The following is a 20,795-nucleotide window of genomic DNA, read 5'->3' on the forward strand; positions in this document are numbered from 1 at the left end:
AGTAGTAGTTCCCCTTGCTCTGCAAGGGCCGCGGCTTTTGTGGTGCGATGGGTAACGATGCTTCGAGGGTGACTGTTGTTGATGTGTGCAGAGGGTCCCTGGTTCGCGCCCGGGTATGGGCGAGGGGACGGTCTAACGTTATACTGTTACAAATAGAACACAGAAACGTGTTATAAAGAAAAGCACAAACACTAAAATTGCCATTACAATAGCCCTTCTGCACATTTCTCAGACCTTGGACCCTCCCTCCTACACACTGCTGCCACATAGGAACACCTTGGACCCTCCCTCCTACACACTGCTGCCACATGCCCATAAGCTTGACACCTGTAACATCTTAATGTGTTCGGCACATAAGCTTGTACAGGATACCTTTATAGATACCTTTATTCACTGTCAGGCAAAGACTCAACTTCAAAACTCAAAAGAACAGACAATGGCTCTTCTGTTTCCCCACTCTCACCACCCTGTCTGCGTCGCATCAAACGACGAGCATCACATACACCGGGAATCTTTGCCCTCAGCTGGTCAACTTTTATATCTACTGCTACCCCAGTTATAACTCCTTTCATTGGTGCCCTTTTCTTGAGAACGAAACATTCACTTTTATTGCCCCCATTCGTTTTACTTCGAGCGCATTCTTCCTCTGCCCAACAGAACCACAAACCATTATCACTAGACCACTTCTAGTTACCCTCACCGATTCCACATGACCCAACTCTTTTTCCACCCACCGTGAAACCACAAATGGATCAGCCAAAAGGCCAGTCACTTTTTCCATAAACTTCACTCCTACTGTCACAGACTCTTCTTAATCCTGATCATCCGTGCACACCTCGGTCTCCAATAACTTTACCGCATTTACCACCTCCGATACTTCATCCTCATTCACTTCCATTTCTCCTCCTGTCTTCAGCTCCCTCTGCTTACATTTTGTCCCCTTCTTCTTTAACAAACCATCTCCCTTTTCCCCAATATTCCTATCCGACTCAATCTCCCCCTCGCTTTCTTCCTTCTTCTTTAACAAACCATCTCCCTTTTCCCCAATATTCTTATCCGTCTCAATCTCCCCCTCTCTTTCTCCCTTCTTCTTTAACAAACCATCTCCCTTTCCCCCAATATTCTTATCCGACTCAATCTCCCCCTCTCTTTCTCTGTTAGACCTTCTCTCCATCTCAATTTCCCTTCATTCCTCCTCCGTTTTCTAAGTATACGTCTCCTCATGATAAAACTGCACTACTCCTGACCGCCTTCTCCAGGGACTCCATTCCATTTCCTCAATTTAGAGCGGGCACTCGACTATTTTATCAATCTAATAGATCATCTTTGTTTCCTTTAGTGTGCACAACCTACCGCAAATGATATCGTTTATTCTCCATGATATCGTGATATCGTTTATTCTCCACGATATCGTGATATCGTTTATTCTCCATGCCCATCTGTTCCCATTTAAATTACAAAGCAACAAGGGAAACATGGAAATACATTCTTTATGACCGTGTTTTCTTTCGGCTTGCATTTCTATTTTCTGTAATCCAGGGCTCATATGTAAAAGAGACATTGGTCTCAGCATGACTCCCTGATAACGGTTAAATAAATAATGCGTGAATGATATCGTTTGCTAAAGTGCCCACATCTTCCAGAAATATTGCCGCGCTCAGAACAACTGGGAGCTTGGAACTCCGAAAAAAAAACGAACTCTACTTGAACGAGCTCGATTTGAACGGTCATCCGACTTGGAATTCCAACTCCAGAACTCGGGCCTATTCTAGATCTCCGACTTTCCGACACGAAGATCACTGAGGTCATGATTTTACCGTATTTGTCCGAGTTCACAGGTGTTTTGAACGCAGCATACATTGCGACCCCTCTTCAAAATTGACCGAGTTTACAAATTGTTGTCGTGACGTCATGTGCAATCGATCAGATCAGTTTTGGTCAAGGCCGGGGGGTGGTGCAGTTAAATATGTGGCATTCGCAATAATGAATTCATTTTAGCTGTATCTAGGCTATGTGTGTCAAAACTGACAAATCTTTGTGGCTTCGGCTGAAATGTATTTAGGCCTACCTCTACCTATTTCCTGCTCAAGTCACCTGATTGACTTCACCGACCGTGCAGCAGGGCTTCGTGGGATCTGTCTGGCTAGTCGCTACGAAACGGGGTGACTATCGGTAACAAACTCAGGCAAGCCACCAAATCTGACCTTTTTTTGTGTTGCGTAGGATAGTTTGTTTTCTTGAAATGTCAGTTTGGACATGATACAGTTGTCTTTTTCTACTTCTGTCTACTGGAATAGCTAGCTGACGAACTTGGTAGCTAGAATCCACCACCGCCAGCCAGAGTTAGCCCTTGAGCCATAGCTAACGGTAGCGTGCTAAGCAGGCATGTTTTCGTTTACCGATAGAGCTTACATTAGCTAGTTAGCTCTTCTAAATAGCTAGTTATAGAAAAACAGCGTACGAGCCACAGAATAACGTGGTTAAGGCAATGTTTATGGAGTTTAAATGAGTTATGTGGCTAGCTTTCTGCGTTAATAAACAACTTGCTAACAAGTTAGCTAGCTACTAGTAGTTACCTAGCAAACGCTACCTAGTTAGCTAACTAACGTCAACATCACTGATGTCGTCAGAAAACCATATAGTTTGCTAGCATTTAGCTAACTCGCTATCTAACTACCCCCAATGGTCATGATGACATGATTGCGAAATAATAAGTTGGGAACTTGCCATAAGATTGCAACACAACTTCAACAGCTGGACAGTGACAGTGTTGTCACAGATTGTTCACCTAATCGGCTAGGGGATTCGAACAAGCAATCTTTAGGTTACTGGCCCAACGCTCTTCACAGCTGGGCCACCCTGCTGCCCCGTGCGGCATTTGACAACTTTATGGTGACTAATGATGCCTGTGCTCAATTTGTCAGACTCAGAATTTTTACAAATGAGATTAGTTGTGTTTTTGATCATGGTTGTTCAATGTGATTGTGATACATAGCTAGCAGATTGCAACGGGCTAACAATGTTGTGATGTTTCATTAGCGGGTTACAGGATAGGTACTGTTAGGCTTAGCACAGATAATTTGCAATCAACCATAACTTGGCAACATTATCTTAGTTCTCGATTTGGTCAAACATGTATATTTTAAAATGTCTAATTCCATGTGGTTCGTTTGTATTTCGAAAATGCTCTGATAAAATATTTTGGGCTCCATGAAGTAATCCAATCCAACAATGTGTATGCTACTATCTTGTCTATTTCAAATCTTCTCTCATCAAATCAAACTTTATTGGTAACATACACATATTTAGCAGATGGTGTAGCAAAATGCTTGTGTTCCTAGCTCCAACAGTGCAGTATTATCTAACAATACACACATCTAAAATGGAATTAAGAAATATATAAATATTAGGATGAGCAATGTGGCATTGACTAAAATAGAATACAGTATATACATATGAAATGTGTAAAGAAATATGTAGACATTAAGGTGAACAGTGATTCCATATCTATGTATATAGGGCAGCAGCCTCTAAGGTGCAGGTTTGAGTAACTGGGTGGAAGGTGGCTAGTGATGGCTACTTAACATTCCTGATTGCCTTGAGATAGTAGTGGTTTTTCAGACTCTCTGTCCCAGCTTTGTTGCTCCTGTGTTGACCTCACCTTCTGGATGATAACAGGGTGAACAGGCCTTTGCTTGGGAGGTTGATATTTTTGGCGTGCCTGTGATATCAGGTTCTGTAGGTGTCCTGAGGGCAGGTAGTGTGATGCGTTGGGTAGACCGCACCACCCTCTGGAGAGCCCTGTGGTGGCGGGCGATGCAGTTGCCGTACCAGGTGGTGATACAGCCCGACAGGATGTTCTCAATTGTGCATCTGTAAAAGTTTGAGGGTCTTAGGGGCCAAGCCAACCTACTGAGGTTGAAGAGACACTGTTGTGCCTTCTTCACCACACTGTCTGTGGGGGTGGCCCATTTCAAATCGTCAGTGATGTGTACACCGAGGAACATGAAGCTTTCCACCTTCTCCAATGCGGTCCCGTCTATGTGGATATGGGCATTCTCCCGCTGCTTTTTCCTCAAGTTAACGATTAGCTCCTTCATTTTGTTGAGGGAGAGGTTATTTTCCTGGCACAACTCCGCCAGGGCCCTCACCACCTCCCTGTAGGCTGTCTCGTCATTGTTGGTAATCAAGCCTACTATGGTTGTCACCTGCAGACTTGATGCTTGAGTTGGTGTGTGTGGTTACGCAGTCATGGGTGAACAGGGTGTACAGGAGGGGGCTGAGTACGTAACCTTGTGGTGCCCCTGTGTTGAGGATCAGTGAAGTGGAGATGTTGTTTCCTACCTTTACCACCTGGGGGCGGCCCAAGTTGCACAGATACAGGTCCCCGAGCTTGGAGAGTACTATTGTGTTGAAGGCTGAGCTATAGTCAATGAACAGCATTCTTACATGGGTATTCGTCTTTTCCAGGTGGGATAGGGCATCGTCTGTGGATCTATTGGGTCGGTAAACAAATTGAAGTGGGTCTAGGGTGTAAGGTGGTTATGATCTTTTAACTTCTTGATGCACCCATCCCGTTAGGGGGATCGTTTTTGTCAACATCCGCTGAATTGCAGAGCGCTAAATTTAAATTAATTGAATATTTAATGTTTCATGAAATCACAAGTGCAATATTGCAAAACACAGTTTAGCTTGTTGTTAATCCACCTGGTGTCAGATTGGTCACGAAAGTCAGAAAAGCAATAAAATTAATAGCTTACCTTTGATCTTCGGATGTTTGCACTCATGAGACTCCCAGTTACACAATAAATGTTCCTTTTGTTCAATAAAGATTATTTTTTTATATCCAAAATACCTCCATTTGGTTGGCACGTTTTGTTCAGAAAGGCTCGAGCAGTCACATCGCAGACGAAAATTCCAATTAGTATCCATAATGTTCGTAGAAACATGTCAAACGTTTTTTTTAAATCAATCATCAGGTTGTTTTTACAATATATAATCAATAATATTTCAACCGGGACTGTAGCTTCTTCAATAGGAGAGAGAAAATGTCTGCTCCAAGCTGTTGTGCATGCAAAACGCTGCTGGCACCCAGCCATCCAATGACACGATGTGATCTTTCTCGCTAATTTTTCAAAATAAAGGCCTGAAACTATGTCTAAAGACTGTTCACACCATGGGGAAGCCATAGGAAAAGGAATCTGGTTGATATCCCCTTAAATGGAGCGAAGGCAGGCTATGGAACAGAGCTTCCAGGAAAAACAACACTTCCAGGTTTTATTTTCTGCAGGTTTTCGCCTGCGATATCAGTTTTGTTATACTCAGACAATATTTGAGAGTTTTGGAAACTTTAGAGTGTTTTCTAGCCTAATTCTATCCTAACAATTATATGCATATTCTGGGCCTGAGAAATAGGCAGTCTCATTTGGGTACATTTTTCATCCAAACATCAAAATACTGCCCCCTACACTCAAGAGGTTAACTAGCCTCTCAAGCGCTTAATGATGACAGAAGTGAGTGCTACAGGGCGGTAGTCAGTAGTTCAGTTACCTTTGCTTTGCTGTGTAGGGTTATTGAGGTTGGACAGGGATGAAAGGGATTTTGGGATGGGGTAGGGTTTCTTGGGTACAGGACCAATGGTAGACATCTTGAAGCATGTGGGGACAGCAGACTGGATTAGGGAGAGATTGAATATGTCTGTGAACACTCCAGCCAGCTGGTCACCGCATGCTCTGAGGATGCGGCTATGGATGCCGTACAGTATATACATATGAGATGAGTAATGTAGGGTATGTAAACATTATATAAAGTGGCTAGTGATAAATTGATTACAACAATTTTTCCATTATTAAACTATCTCTGTACTGACGTTTTGTCTGTTTGATTGCCTTACGGAGGGAATAATTAAAATGTTTGCATTCAACCATGATTAAATGCGGTTGCACTTTCAGTTTAGTGCGAATGCTGCCCTCTATCCATGGTTTCTGGTTTGGGTAGGTTATAATTAGAGGTTGACTGATTATGATTTTTCAACACCGATACCAATTATGGGAGGACCAAAAAAGCCGGTACCGATTAATCGGCCGATTTTTGTAATTTTTTAAAATGTGTAATAATGATAATTACAACAATACTGAATGAACACTTGTTTTAACTTAATACATCAATAAAATCAATTTAGCCTCAAATCATGAAACATGTTCAATTTGGTTTAAATAATGCAAAAACAAAGTGTTGGAGAAGAAAGTAAAAGTGCAAGATGTGTCATGTAAAAAAGCTAACGTTTAAGTTCCTTGCTCAGAACATGAGAACATATGAAAGCTGGTGGTTCCTTTAAACATGAGTCTTCAATATTCCCAGGTAAGAAGTTTTAGGTTGTAGTTATTATAGGAATTATAGGACTATTTCCCTCTATACCATTTGTATTTCATTTAACATTTGACTATTGGATGTTCTTATAGGCACTTTAGTATTGCCAGTGTAACAGCATAGCTTCCGTCCCTCTCCTCGCTCCTCCCTGGGCTCGAACCAGAAACACAACGACAACAGCCACCCTCGAAGCATCGTTACCCATGCAGAGCAAGGGAAACAACCACAGGCTCAGAGCGAGTGACATTTGAAACGCTATTAGCGCACACTAACTAGCCAGCCATTTCACTTCGTTTACACCAGCCTCATCTCGGGAGTTGATAGGCTTGAAGTCATAAACAGCGCAACGCTTGACGCACAACAAAGAGCTGCTGGCAAAACGCACGAGAGTGCTGTTTGAATTAATGTTTACGCGCCTGCTTCTGCCTACCACCGCTCAGTCAGATACTTAGATACTTGTATGCTCAGTCAGATTATATGCAACGCAGGACACGCTAGATAATATCTAGTAATATCATCAACCATGTGTAGTTAACTAGTGATTATGATTGATTGTTTTTTATAATGTAAGTTTAATGCTAGCTAGCAACTTACCTTGGCTTACTGCATTTTTCATAACAGGCAGTCTCCTTGTGGAGTGCAACAAGAGGCAGGTTGTTATTGCATTGGACTAGTTAACTGTAAGGTTGCAAGATTGGATCCTCCGAGCTGACAAGGTGAATCTCTCGTTCTCCCCCTGAAGGAGGCAGTTAACCCACCGTTCTTGAACTTGAAATCAGCCCTAATTAATCGGCCATTCCGATTGAATCGGTCGACCTATAGTTATAATAGTAATTGATTGAGACAGGTATGTCCACCCCTTCTATAAGATAATGGTGGTCCGCAAACAAACGTTAGAGGTCCACCTACTGTACTGGATGGAGTGTGTAGTCAATCATCCATCCCTGTCCAACCTCAATAACCCTAAACATCAATCTATCCCTCTCTTCCACATACTGGTACTTAGAACAATACATCAACACATGCTTCACTGTTTCATCAACCATACACTCCAGTGGGTCCACCGCAAAGTGCAGTATGTCATGATGACACTCACCTGTAATGATCAATGAGAAAATATTTTAACTAGACAAGATGGCGGTGTACACTATGTTTGATTACTTCATGAAGGAAAACATGGATTTATTTTAATAACGGAGCATTTTCTAAATTCAAACTACCCACCTGCAACTGGACATTGACTTTTTAGAAGACACAGTGCATTTGTAAAGAATTCAGACCCCTTGACTTTTTCCACATTTTGTTAACAGCCTTTTTCTAAAATGTATTTGTTGCCCCCCCTCAATCTACACACTGTCGCATAATGACAAAGCAAAAACAGGTTACATTTACGTAAGTATCTAGACCCTTTACTCAGTACTTTGTTGAAGCACATTTGGCAGCGATTACAGCCTGGAGTCATCTTGGGTATGACGCTACTTGCTTGGCACACTTGTATTTAAGGTTTTTCAGGTTGGATGGGAAGTGTCGCTGCACAGCTATTTTCAGGTCTCTCCAGAGATGTTTGATCGGGTTAAAGTCCGGGCTCTGGCTGGGCCACACACTCCTGCATTGTCTTGGCTGTGTGCTTAGGGTCATTGTCCTGTTGGAAGGTGAAGCTTCGCTCCAGTCTGAGGTCCTGAGCACTCTGGAGCAGGTTTTCATCAAGAATCCTGACTAGTCTCCCAGTCCCTGCTGCTGAAAAACATCCCCACAGCATGATGGTGTAAGGTTTCCTCCAGACGTATCGCTTGGCATTCAGGCCAAAGTTTTCAATTTAGATTTTATCAGACATGGTCTTAGGTGCCTTTTGGCAAACTCCAAGTGGGCTGTCACCCGCTTTTTACTGAGGAGTGACTTCCGTCTGGCCACCCTACCATAAACGCCTGATTAGTGGAGTGCTGCAGAGATGGTTGTCCTTCTGGAAGGTTTCTAAATCACCACAGAGGAACTCTGGATCTCTGTCAGTGACCATCGGGTTCTCGGCCACCTCCCTGACCAAGGCCCTTCTCCCTCGATTGCTCAGTTTGACTGGTCGGCCAGCTCTAGGAAGAGTGTTGGGGGTTTCAAACTTCTTCCATTTAAGAATGATGGAGGCCACTGTGTTCTTGTGGACCTTCAATGCTACAGAAATGTTTTGGTACCAGTCCCGAAATCGGTGCCTCAATCCTATCTCAGAGCTCAACGGACAATTCCTTCGACCTCATTGCTTGGTTTTTGCTCTGACATGCACTGTCAACTGTGGGACCATATATATATATATATTTTTTTTCTTCTAATCACCACACATAAATATATAGAGTTCTGTGCCTTTCCAAATAATGTCCAATCAATTGAATTGGACTCCAATCAAGTTGTAGAAACATCTCAAGGATGATCAATGGTAATCGGATACACCTGAGCTCAATTTAGTCTCATGGAAATGGGTCTGAATACTATGTAATACCTTATGTAAACAATGTATTTCATTTGTAAAAAATGTCAAACCTGTTTTTGTGTTGTCTTTATGGGGTATTGTGTGTAGATTGCTATTTTATATATATATATATATAAAAAAATCAATTTTAGAATAAGGCTGTAACAAAATGTGAAAAGGTTTGACCAACTCGAAAATGAAGATAGTATTGTTATGGTTGGTCTCAAATTTTCGGTGCTTCGCCAAACCGTACCTATCCTCTAACGGCTAATGGAGCGTTGCATTAGCCCGTTACTAGCTAGCAACGGTAGTAATTGTGTCCAAGTCTACGTGTGTGTGTGTGTGGGGGGGGGGACTTTAATTTGAGGTGACTTTTCTTTCCTCAGTGGGTCATTAGAGGCCAAACTCATATAAATATAATGACTAGAACTCATACTAGTTCTGTACCCAGAATTCCTTGAAGTGTGATTATGGATGGCCAAAATCTGCTAAGGTTACCTTTCACACGCTGTTGTTGGTGCTGAGTATGGAAGACTTTTCGCTTAACCAGTTGTTACATCCGCTGATGTTGTGACACTCAGGAGAAAAAATAAGTTACACCCAATATGCTTACTGGCAATAGATGTTCTACTGTGATGGAACTGTCTCCTGCTGCCTTTCACTGTGAGATTGTACGTACACACACACTCCCATGCATGCTCGCCAGCAAAGGAGGTACTGAAACTTGGGCATAAGCAACATGAGTTTTCTTAAAGCTTTGTATGGCTTCTTCACCATTGTTGAGTAACAATCCTATGTTTACAAATGAGGGGACAGTTCCCAATAGTTCTCAGAACAGGCTTTGAATAAAGTGGGTTAAAGGGCATATTCCTAATTTCATATCTCAGAATGTCTGCTCCCCCTAGCCATGGAAATAAATTAATGTCATCTATTTATGACCAAAGGATATTTTTAAGTAAGGTTTTTGAATTAGGCCTCTTCAGGAATCAATGGGTGTATATCATGAATAAAAAAAATTGGTGTAGCAAATGCAGATATCCCCTTTAAAAAATATATATTTTATAATTTATTGGGAATGTCTCTTATGATTTAAATTCCACCAGTCTTTGAGAACAGTAGCACCCATTTCCTGGACATAGGTTCCTGATAAGCTCTACAGAACATTGGACTTGTATTGAGCAAGGGGGAGGTTACTTTAGGTCAGTGGCCCACAGCCCAAAGATCCTCATTCACCCAGTCAACTCAAGCTTTCAAACCAGCTGCAGCTTTCCTGTCATCTAAAGTGGAAATTGTTAGCCTAGGACACAGTACATTTAAATAGGCAAAAAGTCTTGAAAGGAACAATCCTCCTTTTGGTTTTTCACCAACGGCAGCCCAGGCACTTGTTTTGCCATAACTAAGAAATGGTTCTGGAGAATTGTAGGCCTAATCTCTTACATTCATAGATGGTACTATGGACAACTGACAGTCCACAATATCAAAAATATAGTTTTAAACTGATTTTGAAGCTACAAACAATGAATTAAAACAAGTATAGCCTATTTTATTTGGGGTGGTCAATAGTGATGCAGGTAAAATCAATAGTTACATATCACAATATTATATTGATAATTTGACTCCCAAGAATCGATTTGTAAAAAGCAGGGGTGTAATGTACTTAATTAAAAATACTTTGGTACTACTTCAGTAGTTTTTGTTACTTTACTATTTTATATTTGACAACTTTTACTTCACTGCATTCCTAATGAAAATAATGTACTTTTTACACCCATAGATTTTTCCCTGACACCCAAAGGTACTCGTTACATTTTGAATGCTTAGCAGGACAGGACAATGGCCTAATTCACACTTATCAAGAGAACATCCCTGGTCATGCCTACTGCCTCTGATCTGAAGGACTCACTAATCACAAATGCTTGGTTTGTATGTAATATCCTAGTGTTGGAGTGTGCTGTCTGGTTTGCTTAATTTAAGGAATTTGAAATGATTTATAGTTTTGATGCTTAAGTATATTTTAAGCAATTACATTTACTTTGGATGCTTAAGTATATTTAAAACCAAATACTTTTACTCAAGTAGCATTTTACTGGTTGTCTTTTACTGATTTTGAGTGATTTTTCTATTAAGGTATCTTTCTTTTACTCAAGTATGACATTTGGGTACTTTTTCCACAACTGGTGCTAAGTAGCGTTAGCTAATGTTAGTTGGCTGTACCTGCACATTAACATGGGTAGTTTTCATCCTATAGCTTGTTACCCATCTTCCTTTTTAAATAGTAAGCCAACACATTTTCAGCGCTTTTACTTCCATGACTGATCAAAATACATTTTCTTATGCTCTGTCTTGTTTCTCAGCAGCAGACATATAGTGAGCAATATGTTTGGAACATCAAATTGCAATTAAATCGCAGTATCTAATCGCAATACATCTAGAATTATGAGAATTGAAATACATATTGCATCGGCACCAAAGTGTCAATATCATATCGTGAGGTCCCTGGCAATTCCTAGCCCTAGTTATCTTGGTAAGACGGTTGTACTAAGCTCATGCGGAGTCTAGCGTAGCGGTGGTTCTTCAAGAATCAATGAATTTTGAACAACTGATTCTCATGAAACCAGCTTTAATCATGGCTTATGAAATTGAGTTAGAAAACCATGATGCATCTGCAACGGTGAACTATAATTCTGAAGACTAAGATGCCTAGTTTATGGCACTGTCTTTATTATAATGAAAAAAATGTCGCCCCAAAGTCTCATTACCAAAATTTGTCCGTATTAAATCTTTAGGTCATTTTTTTACTTTAGAAAAACCTAACTTATTTGAATAAAACACTGTTGCTGTAGTTGGTTCATAAATGGTTTATATTGAACTATAATATTTATTACTTAAACACCTGTGGACACGTTTGTCAATTAACATAACACTTTTTGAAGTTGCTGTACAAACTCAGTTTTTCAATACATTTTTATTCACCAATGATGCATCAGCCATTGGAGTTGTCCTTAGTTGAGCACAAATTTCTTCACTTATGTTTTCAGAATGAGGATATTTTTCAAAAAAATAACCTTTGACACTTGACCTTCTCATTACCGAAATGACTAAAGTTCAAATTGGGAAGAACTTAGAGAACCACCTTACCGAGATGGCGGCATGACACTTTAGTGATGCTGACTCGTAATGGCGGTCTGCCCGCAACAAGGAGTCACTAGAGCGCGATGGGACAAGGACATCCCAGTGGGCCTAACCGGGACGTCGCTGGGACAATTGATCGCTGCCTCGCGGATCTCCCGTCTGCGACACAGCCCGGGATTGAACCCAGGTCTCTAGAGACACCTCTAGCACTGCGATGCATTGCCTTACATTCACTTATGTTAAAGCTTCGACCCTACTTGACATCATCTGAGGTTTGTGTGTTGTGCCTGCAATTGGTTGAGACATGCTCTTGAATACAAGGTGGGTGTCATTTCAATTATAGAAACACAATTCATAGAATGGACCTATTCCTTCAGACCACTGCAATTTTAGCTGGTACACATTAACATTTTTATTGAAATGTAAGTCAAATGGTTGCACTGTGGAGCCCTGAAATGTGTCAACATGCATAGGTTATTCTCATTGAGCGTGGCAACGTACTGTTAACGTTTTATCCACTATCTGTCCATCGCTGTTGTAGTCTGGGAAGACAATGTTCCCAAACTGGAGATTTTAAACTAGTTTCTGGCTGTGCCTCACAAAAGCACAGTTTCAAATGCGCCAATTAAAATGATAAATTTTACGGAATAGCCTGAAATATTTTTCTGCTCAGATTTACTTGAGGCATAGTCCTACAATGGCTTATAGGCCCAGTGTATTTTTATTTTGTACATTTATTTTTTGTATCAATTTGGGTTCAGTGCGGACAGACCTGAGGTCCCCATACTGAACGGTTCAGTACAAATGGTGTACTATTACACCATAACTTGTGAGTTGTTAGTTCTCTGTTCACTAGAGAACTTTGAGAAGGCTGCTTTTTTGTATTGTGTTTGTGAGAAGTGGCTGGTTAGACACACTCCAAGATGAAAATATTTGAGCAGCACAAGGCCCTATTGGGATTTCAGAACCATGCAAACGACCAATAGTTACCTCGTCTGTGTTCCTGTTTTCACCCTGCCTTTCCTCCATCTCTCTGTTTCTCTCTGTCTCCCACAGGATATTGGCTAGCAGAAGGGTTTGTGTTTCTCTCAAGATATGCTTGAGTCATAACTTCCACGAGACCGAGGACCGAGGGATTTATTTTTTTGAGTGGAACACAAACAGGCCTGTCCTTAAAGCTGTTTGCCTGTCAATGCTGGGGAAGCAGCCACATTGAATGAGGTTTCAGTCTCACATGGGCAAGATGGACAGATCATAACAGGACATTACTTCAAAGGTATGTTGAACACCAGATGCCCAGTTTAACTGACTCTCTGGTCAATCTCTTAAACACGCTGACAAGTTACTGACATGCAATACACTTGTGCCGCTCAAACGAATAACAGGACTATGCTAAGTAAGTCTGTTTCTTTAATTTTGTACATTTTTATTATGCCTACATTTGCCCAAATGGTTGAATTGAGTCAATGAAGATGGGGCCAGATGGCATTTTACATTTACATCATAGGAATTTAGCAGACGCTCTTATTCAGAGATTTACAGGAGCAATTAGAGTTAAGTGCCTTACTCAAGGGCATATCAACAGATTTTGGGCCTAATCGGCTCAGGGATTCAAACCAGTGACTTTTCGGTTACTTGCACAACGCTCTTAATCTAGGCCATCTGCCGCCCTGCATTTTTCTTAATTGTTCACGTTTGATGTAGGACAAATACTGGCGTTTTGTTGCAGGTACAGCCAACTAGTGCAAAAATAAAATTGTGCCATTGTCAAAATTGTACGATATCTCAAACAATATCCTTAAGTAACTATTGATCCCCTCTCCCCCATCAATAGTTTTGAGGCTATACAGTTTGTTTAAACTTACGCTGTTTACAAACATTGGAGTAAAGCAGGCTTATTTTGGGTTCTGATGGGGACAGTTGGACTAAGCTCATGAGGCATTTTAAGTTTAAGTTTATGTTCTTGAAAGAATCAATGGGTATCTATCAATCAATCGTTCCACAAATAAATACTATTTGAATCCCATATCCCATGGATATTTTAAAGCCTGTTATAAGTTATTACAAAGTGCCCCTTTTTTAATATAGACCACATGGACATTTCAATAAATCTGAGTTTTTTTTTTATATGAAAAAAAGACTAAAGTGCTAAAATGTTGTCATATTTTTTTCCCGACTTCTATGAAGATTTCAACCCACTAAACCACAATGTCTCCTAGCTATGGACAATTCCACTGTAATAAAATTGCGCGGAGACACTTAAAATGTATACCAATCAATAACCATTTGATTTCAAACTCTATGCACAGACTACTTTTAAGATTTTACCGAGTTATCTAATTTAGTTATTAAACTACAGTAGTGGATTTACAGCTGGTAACAGAATTGTGTTAATGGAATTTCATCATGGGTCCCTGCATAATTATGGATATGAATGTCATTCTCTTCATGGTGATGTATCCTAAATAGGTAAAAAAAAGGTTGAAATATTTGGGTATTATTCTACACGGGCTATTATTTTAATGAGCTCCACCACCAAACAAGACCAAATTTGGTTGCTTTGGACCGGACCAAATCTGAACCATTCTGTTGCAAAGTTTGGACATCAAAGTACAGCACACTATAGCTCAGAGTATATTCAAGTAAAGTATACTACACTACATTATAGTGTACTCAACAGGGGTGTGTTAATGCAGAATTGTGCATTTTTTTTGACTTTTTGTTTTTCCCACATAAGAAATATCTTGAAGCATTTTGTAAACGCAGATCTAAAATGCTGTATATTGTCAGCACACATTTTGTACGTCAGTTGCACTTCTCCAATTGGATGAGAATTCACACACGGGCATTTTATCAGCAGACCATGCTCTGACTAATGTGTAACTACTTTTCTCAGTGTAACCTACTTTTCTCTGGTAATATGCAAGATTAACTTCAAGCGAAAATTAGGCAATGTAGCTGGCTACATTCTTTTTATGATAAACATTATAAACATGATGGCCATGCATCGTTTTTGCCAAAAATACCTTTTTCCATTGTAAGCTCATTTTTAAATGTGGCTGCTATAAATAGAATTGCACTTTGGTTGCCATCCTGATGAAAAGGAAGCTATTTAGTGCCGAATGTGTTGCGCTAATGTATTTTCTTTGAAGGAAAACTATATTCTAACACCCCTGATCACTCTATTGAAGCAGGAAATACACTGACTTTCAATATAAAACAAACCTGAATTGTTCATTTTTTTTCAAGGTCTGTTTAAAAAAAATGCAGATTTCTGATCTGCTCAACTCTAGTGTGCTCTACTGTGTACTAAACTGTACTCCATTCTATTGTACAAGGACTGTTCTGATCTATACTCTATAATACAGTAAAGAAAAGTAGTAAAGTACTATACTCTTACTGTGCTGTACTGTCTAAACTTTCGAAACCTAGACGTCTATGATTGGTTCAGATTTGGACCGGACCAAATCTGAACCAATCGTGGACGTCTAGGTTTGGACCAATTTTAAGGACCAAAAAAACGTTTGTGGACGTTGAAATTAAGGCCAGGTGACAGACCGAAAATTTCAAATACAATACATTTAGAAAGTATTCATACACCTTGACTTTTTCCAAATGTTGTTACAGCCTTAATTTTTTAAATGTATTAAATTGAGATTTTGTCACTGGCTTACACACAACACTCCAGAATGTCAAAGTGGAATTAAGTTTTTAGACATTTTTACAAATGAACGAAGAGCTAAAATTGTCTTCAGTCAGGTATTCAACTCCTAGAAATGAGCTCAAGTCGCATGGACTCTCTCTGTGTGCAATAAGTGTTAATTTTTTTTTTTTGAATGACTACCTCATCTCTGTACCTCATACATTCAATTATCTGTAAGATCCTTCAGTCGATCAGTGAATTTCTAACAGAGTCAACCACAAAGACCAGAGGTTTCTTAATGCTTCGCGAAGAAGGGCACCTATTGGTAGATGGGTAAAAATGTAAAAAGCAGACATTGAATATTCCTTTGAGCATGGTGAAGTTAATCATTCCACTTTGGATGGTATATCAATATACCCTGTCACTACAAAAAGAGTTCCTAACTCCATTGCCAGAGAGGAAGGAAACCGCTCAGGGATTTCACAGTGAGTCCATGGTGACTTTAAAACAGTGTAGAGTTTAAAGGCTTTGAGAGTAGAACGTTTTGCATAACTTTTAGGAGCATTTTGTATAAGTGGTGGTGGCAGGTAGCCGAGCGGTTAGTTGGGCCAGTAACTGAAAGGCTGCTGGTTCGAATCCCTGAGCCTACAAGGTGAAAACCTGTCTGCCATTGAGCCCTTGATAAGTGACAAAAATGCTAAATGACAAATGTGAGCCGGATGATTTTCAAGCAGTGTAAAATGTATTTCCAGTCGATGTTGGAGTCTAAACTGTAGCCTGTCATATTTAGGAAGTTAAAGGCGACTGCGCCGTGCTTCCCCGCCCCATATAACCTAGTCTACATGCTATTTAATTGAGATCACACGTATAGGCGCACTTTATATTTCACGTTTTCTACGTGATCACTTCTTTATGGCGTTAAAGTACAGTCTATTGGCTCTCGTATTATTGTATTAACCCCAGGTGCAGATTTGATTTCGTAATGACAAGCTGCTGTGCAGAAGATGTCCACACTGGCTGGGACTGATATCACATGTTTGTCATGGTAAGAGCCCCATGTTGTTTTAGTAGTGATCTGACTGGGTTCTTGTCCTTAACTCTCATTCATCAGCTGGGTTCTCAGTCGTCAGTGCAATGACAAGCGGGGTCATTGTAGAGCACCCCACATAGTACACTACAGAAGGAAAAAAATGTAGTGACAATTTTAGATAAAAGAAAATATATCTATTCTTTAAAAAAATTATATTTGAACTGGCTTAGTCATGTCATGAAAATATTAAATGTTTAAAGAAATTAATTAGCTTAGTATGACTTTTTTACCCTGTCATAATCCAAACCCATCTGTTTCAGGGATGTGAAGTATTATATTGTTTGTTTTCAACCTCCTAGAACCAACCGTGTAACAGGAAGACGTTGCTATTTGTATACATTGTCATAGAACCTCGCGTTACCAGCCGATCGGCAGTAAAACATCAACTTTTTATAGCTTTAAGTTGTTAAATTATAATTGTATTCTTTTACTACTACAGATAGGCCTATATCATTGACATTTAGGACTGTTTTCAGGTGTAATTGTTGCATGTAGTTAGAGCACATTTAGGCCTAAATGTGAACGTCTCACAATCTTGTGACTTTTTAGAAAGGTGATGTGGTCATGTATGATTACAAAAGTAAAGCCACAGCAAATGACCGTAAAGTGGTCTAATATCTCAATGTGTAGGTTTTCTGCCTATAGTGGGTGAAATGTTTTCTTTACTCAGGACTCAGGTCACTCTTAGATAAGATAAATGACACATTTAAATGTTTTAATAATTTAATCTTTGAACAATTGTTCTTCAATCACATTATTTTCAATATAGTGCTATTAGCAGTGCTATTTTTGGTAGATTGTGGTCTTAAACCAGTGAGCTCACCAAGAATATGGGAAAATTGTATCATCCACAATGAGAGGTGGAAAGGTTGTTCCCTTGTCATATAATTGCTACATTTACTATCAATATAGCATAAAAAAAAAAAAGTTTTCCACAATGTATTTTGGCAACAAAAAAAAGTGTTGTGAATATTGGGTCACGACTGAGACAACCTGGTTCAATTTGGGTCCTGAGGCAAAACCCAGTTGAGAACCACTGATCTACACAATTAACCTGGTTATTTTACCCATTGGTCAAAAAATGCATTTTTGATTGGACACCCTGCAATGTGTGTTTCTGTATCGCAGGTGAAGTGTTCGACGGGGCCCCAGAGCTGCAACTGGACTGCTTCTGCAGTGGTGACAACCACAGCATTGCAGAAATGAAGCATGAGGGCAACCTCCTCCCCCTGGAACCACCCCACCATGCAGGGTTTTCCAGTCCCCCCCAGAAAGGGCCTTCCTCACTAGCTGAGAAGAGCAGCCCGCTGCTCATGGAGCCCAGCAACATCAAGGCTGACCCCGCCGGCGACATGCCTGCCAACACAGGTGCGCATGTTTTTGTATTTAGTTAACCTTTATTTATCCACAAAGTCCCATTGAGGTCAAGATATATATATTTTGTGAGGGAGACCTGGCACCTGTGTGTCCAGTGATGTCCTCAAACCAGTCGGACTGGTCCAAGCGTCAGGCTAATCCGTTTGTTTTCGACAAAGTCTTATCTTATACAGTACTAGTCCAAATTTTGGACACCTACGCATTAAAGGGTTTTTCTTTATTTGTACTATTTTCTACATCGTAGAGTAAAAGTAAAATACATTAACACTATGAAATAACACACATGGAATCATGTAGCAACCAAAAAAGTGTTAAACATATCCAAATATATATTCTTCAAAGTAGCCACAATCTTCAAAGTAGCCACCCTTTGCCTTGACAGCTTTGCACACTTTTGTCATTCTCTCAACCAGCTTCACCTGGAATGCTTTTCCAACAGTCTTGAAGGAGTTCATATGCTGAGCACTTGTTGGTTGCTTTTCCTTCACTCTGCCATCCGACTCATCCCAAACCATCTCAATTGGGTTGAGGTCAGGTGATTGTGGAGGCCAGGTCATCTGATGCAGCACTCCATCACTCTCCTTATCGGTCAGATAGCCCTTACACAGCCTGGAGGTGTGTTGAGTCATTATCCTGTTGAAAAACAAATGATAGTCCCTCTAAGCGCAAACCAGATGGGATGGTGTATCGCTGCAGAATGCTGTGGTTGCCATCCTGGTTAAGAGTGCCTTGAATTCCAAATAAATCAGTGTGTCCAACAACGCACCCCCACCTCCATGCTTCATGGTGGGAACCACACATGGTGAGATCATTCATTCACCTACTCTGCGTCTCACAAAGACATGGCAGTTGGAACCAAAAATCTCACATTTGGACTCATCAGACCAAAGGACAGATTTCCACCGTTCTAATGTCCATTGCTTGTGTTTCTTGGCCCAAGCGAGTCTCTTCTTCTTACTGGTGTCCTTCAGTAGTGGTTTCTTTGCAGCAATTTGACCATGAAGGCCTGATTTACGCAGTCTCCTCTGAACAGTTGATGTTGAGATGTCTGTTACTTGAACTCTGTGAAGCATTTATTTGGGCTGCAATTTCTGAACCTGGTAACTCCAATGAATTATCCTCTGCAGCAGAGGTAATTCTGCATCTTCCTTTCCTCATGAGAGCCAGTTTCATCATAGTGCTTGATGGTTTTTGCAACTGCACTTGAAGAAACTTTCAAAGTTCTTGAATTTTTTTGTATTGACTGACCTTCATGTCTTAATTATCTGAGAGTGTCAACATGATGGCAACTGAGATCCTTTATAGCAAAGATCCACCTCCTAGTCGACATGACGACAAACCACAGGTCTTAGGAAAACTGCACAAAGGAAGATTTTACTTTAGAGAGGAGTATCCCATAGTCAGACAGCATTAGCTATAAATTATTGTGCAGTTTGGTCTCCTAAACGAAGTTCCTATCTGGGTCTTGGTACCACTTAGGACCAAAACATTACCTCATCCAATGGCATATACCAATTGTCAATTCTAGATACTCCCATCTCAAGTAAACCCCCTCCTGGACAAGATCAGAAAAGACAGTGAGCCTCCTAGGCCATATACTAAATCAAGATAAGGCAACCTCAGAGGGGACGTGTAATAGTTAGACACATTCCCATATGATGACAAGCCTGACATCTCCCCTCTCTGGGGCCCAAGTAACTTTTACCACATAAGCATACTTATGAAAATTGATAAAACATCTATTTATCAATGTTACCTAAAGGATTCTGATTCTGCCACAATAAGACCTGGGGGTAAATTGTATGTAATTTGGTTTTGGAGTAATGAAGTTTATGCACAACTTTATTGTATCAACTGATATCTGGCATTGATGGAACGAGTGAATTCTAGACAGGGTTTCTCCCCATAGATCATCTGAAATCTCAATATTTAACTCTTAATTTTTTTTTTTTTTTTGCCCCAAGTCTCCTTGAGATGACCAGTAAAGGCCTGTGTGTAGTTGGAGAAAAAGGAGACAAAATGAGATTAGGTGTTCTTGAATTGGGAGGGCGCTGTAGCAAATCATAAAATAAATGTTTTACAGGGTGTCAGCATTTTTACTTTCCACTTTGCTATCGTGTCTGTCTTGTAAGTAATGGAAAAAAAAGGTGAATGGGGGTGTGAATGTATTCTTTAATTGGACAAATTATGCTAATTGCTTATCTATGAAGTCTTCAATTGTGGCCAGTCCCTTCTCCCTCCATTCAAGAAATACCTTATCAGACCGAGATAGAACAAAATAATGATTTAAAAGCATATTGGGGTGTATACAGAGGTATCAGGCACCTTGCAAACATGCTTAATCTGGTTTAAAATTCTTTAAGAATTTCTCAAAGAAAAGTTGTCAGTTTGTTTGGAAGAGAGGAATTTGTGACAGACTTGAGTTGCATATTTAGCCACAGGGGGATTAATGTTAATGCCCTGGCATTTGCAGCCCAGTAATAATGCTTAAAGATGGGTAGGCCTAAGCCGCAACTTTCCTTGGGCTTTTGCAAGTGGGCCTTTATGAATACGGTGGTTTTTGTAACCCCAGACAAATGACAAGGTTGTTGAGTCCAAAGTCTTAAAAATGTGAAGATTCTGGAAAATATTAAGGAACCTGGGAAGAGAAACCCCATCATGGAAAGAAGCAATATACTCCTGCTCTGTTTTTTGTTGTAGCTTTGCAACAGCTCACTGTAGTTAAGATG

At 40.2% G+C, this 20,795-nt stretch overlaps 1 protein-coding gene across 6 annotated transcripts in view; it reads left to right on the forward strand.

Moving 5' to 3' along the window:
* Positions 1–1,651: 1,651 nt before the first annotated feature.
* The window catches only part of LOC109895544 (oxysterols receptor LXR-alpha), a 30,302-nt gene continuing 11,158 nt past the window's right edge, over positions 1,652–20,795 (forward strand). For 3 of the 6 annotated variants that reach the window (XM_031830620.1, XM_031830622.1, XM_031830623.1), the window contains exons 1-2: positions 13,014–13,232; positions 17,818–18,057. In XM_031830620.1, the coding sequence (XP_031686480.1) occupies positions 17,892–18,057 (166 nt within the window). In that variant the 5' untranslated portion in view covers positions 13,014–13,232; positions 17,818–17,891. Of the gene's footprint in view, positions 2,186–13,012; positions 13,233–15,971; positions 16,645–17,817; positions 18,058–20,795 lie in introns of those variants that run through there. The other 3 variants (XM_031830621.1, XM_031830624.1, XM_020489308.2) reach the window with 3 other exon arrangements.

Source organism: Oncorhynchus kisutch, linkage group LG8 (assembly GCF_002021735.2).
Source record: "Oncorhynchus kisutch isolate 150728-3 linkage group LG8, Okis_V2, whole genome shotgun sequence".
Taxonomy (NCBI): Eukaryota; Metazoa; Chordata; class Actinopteri; order Salmoniformes; family Salmonidae; genus Oncorhynchus; species Oncorhynchus kisutch.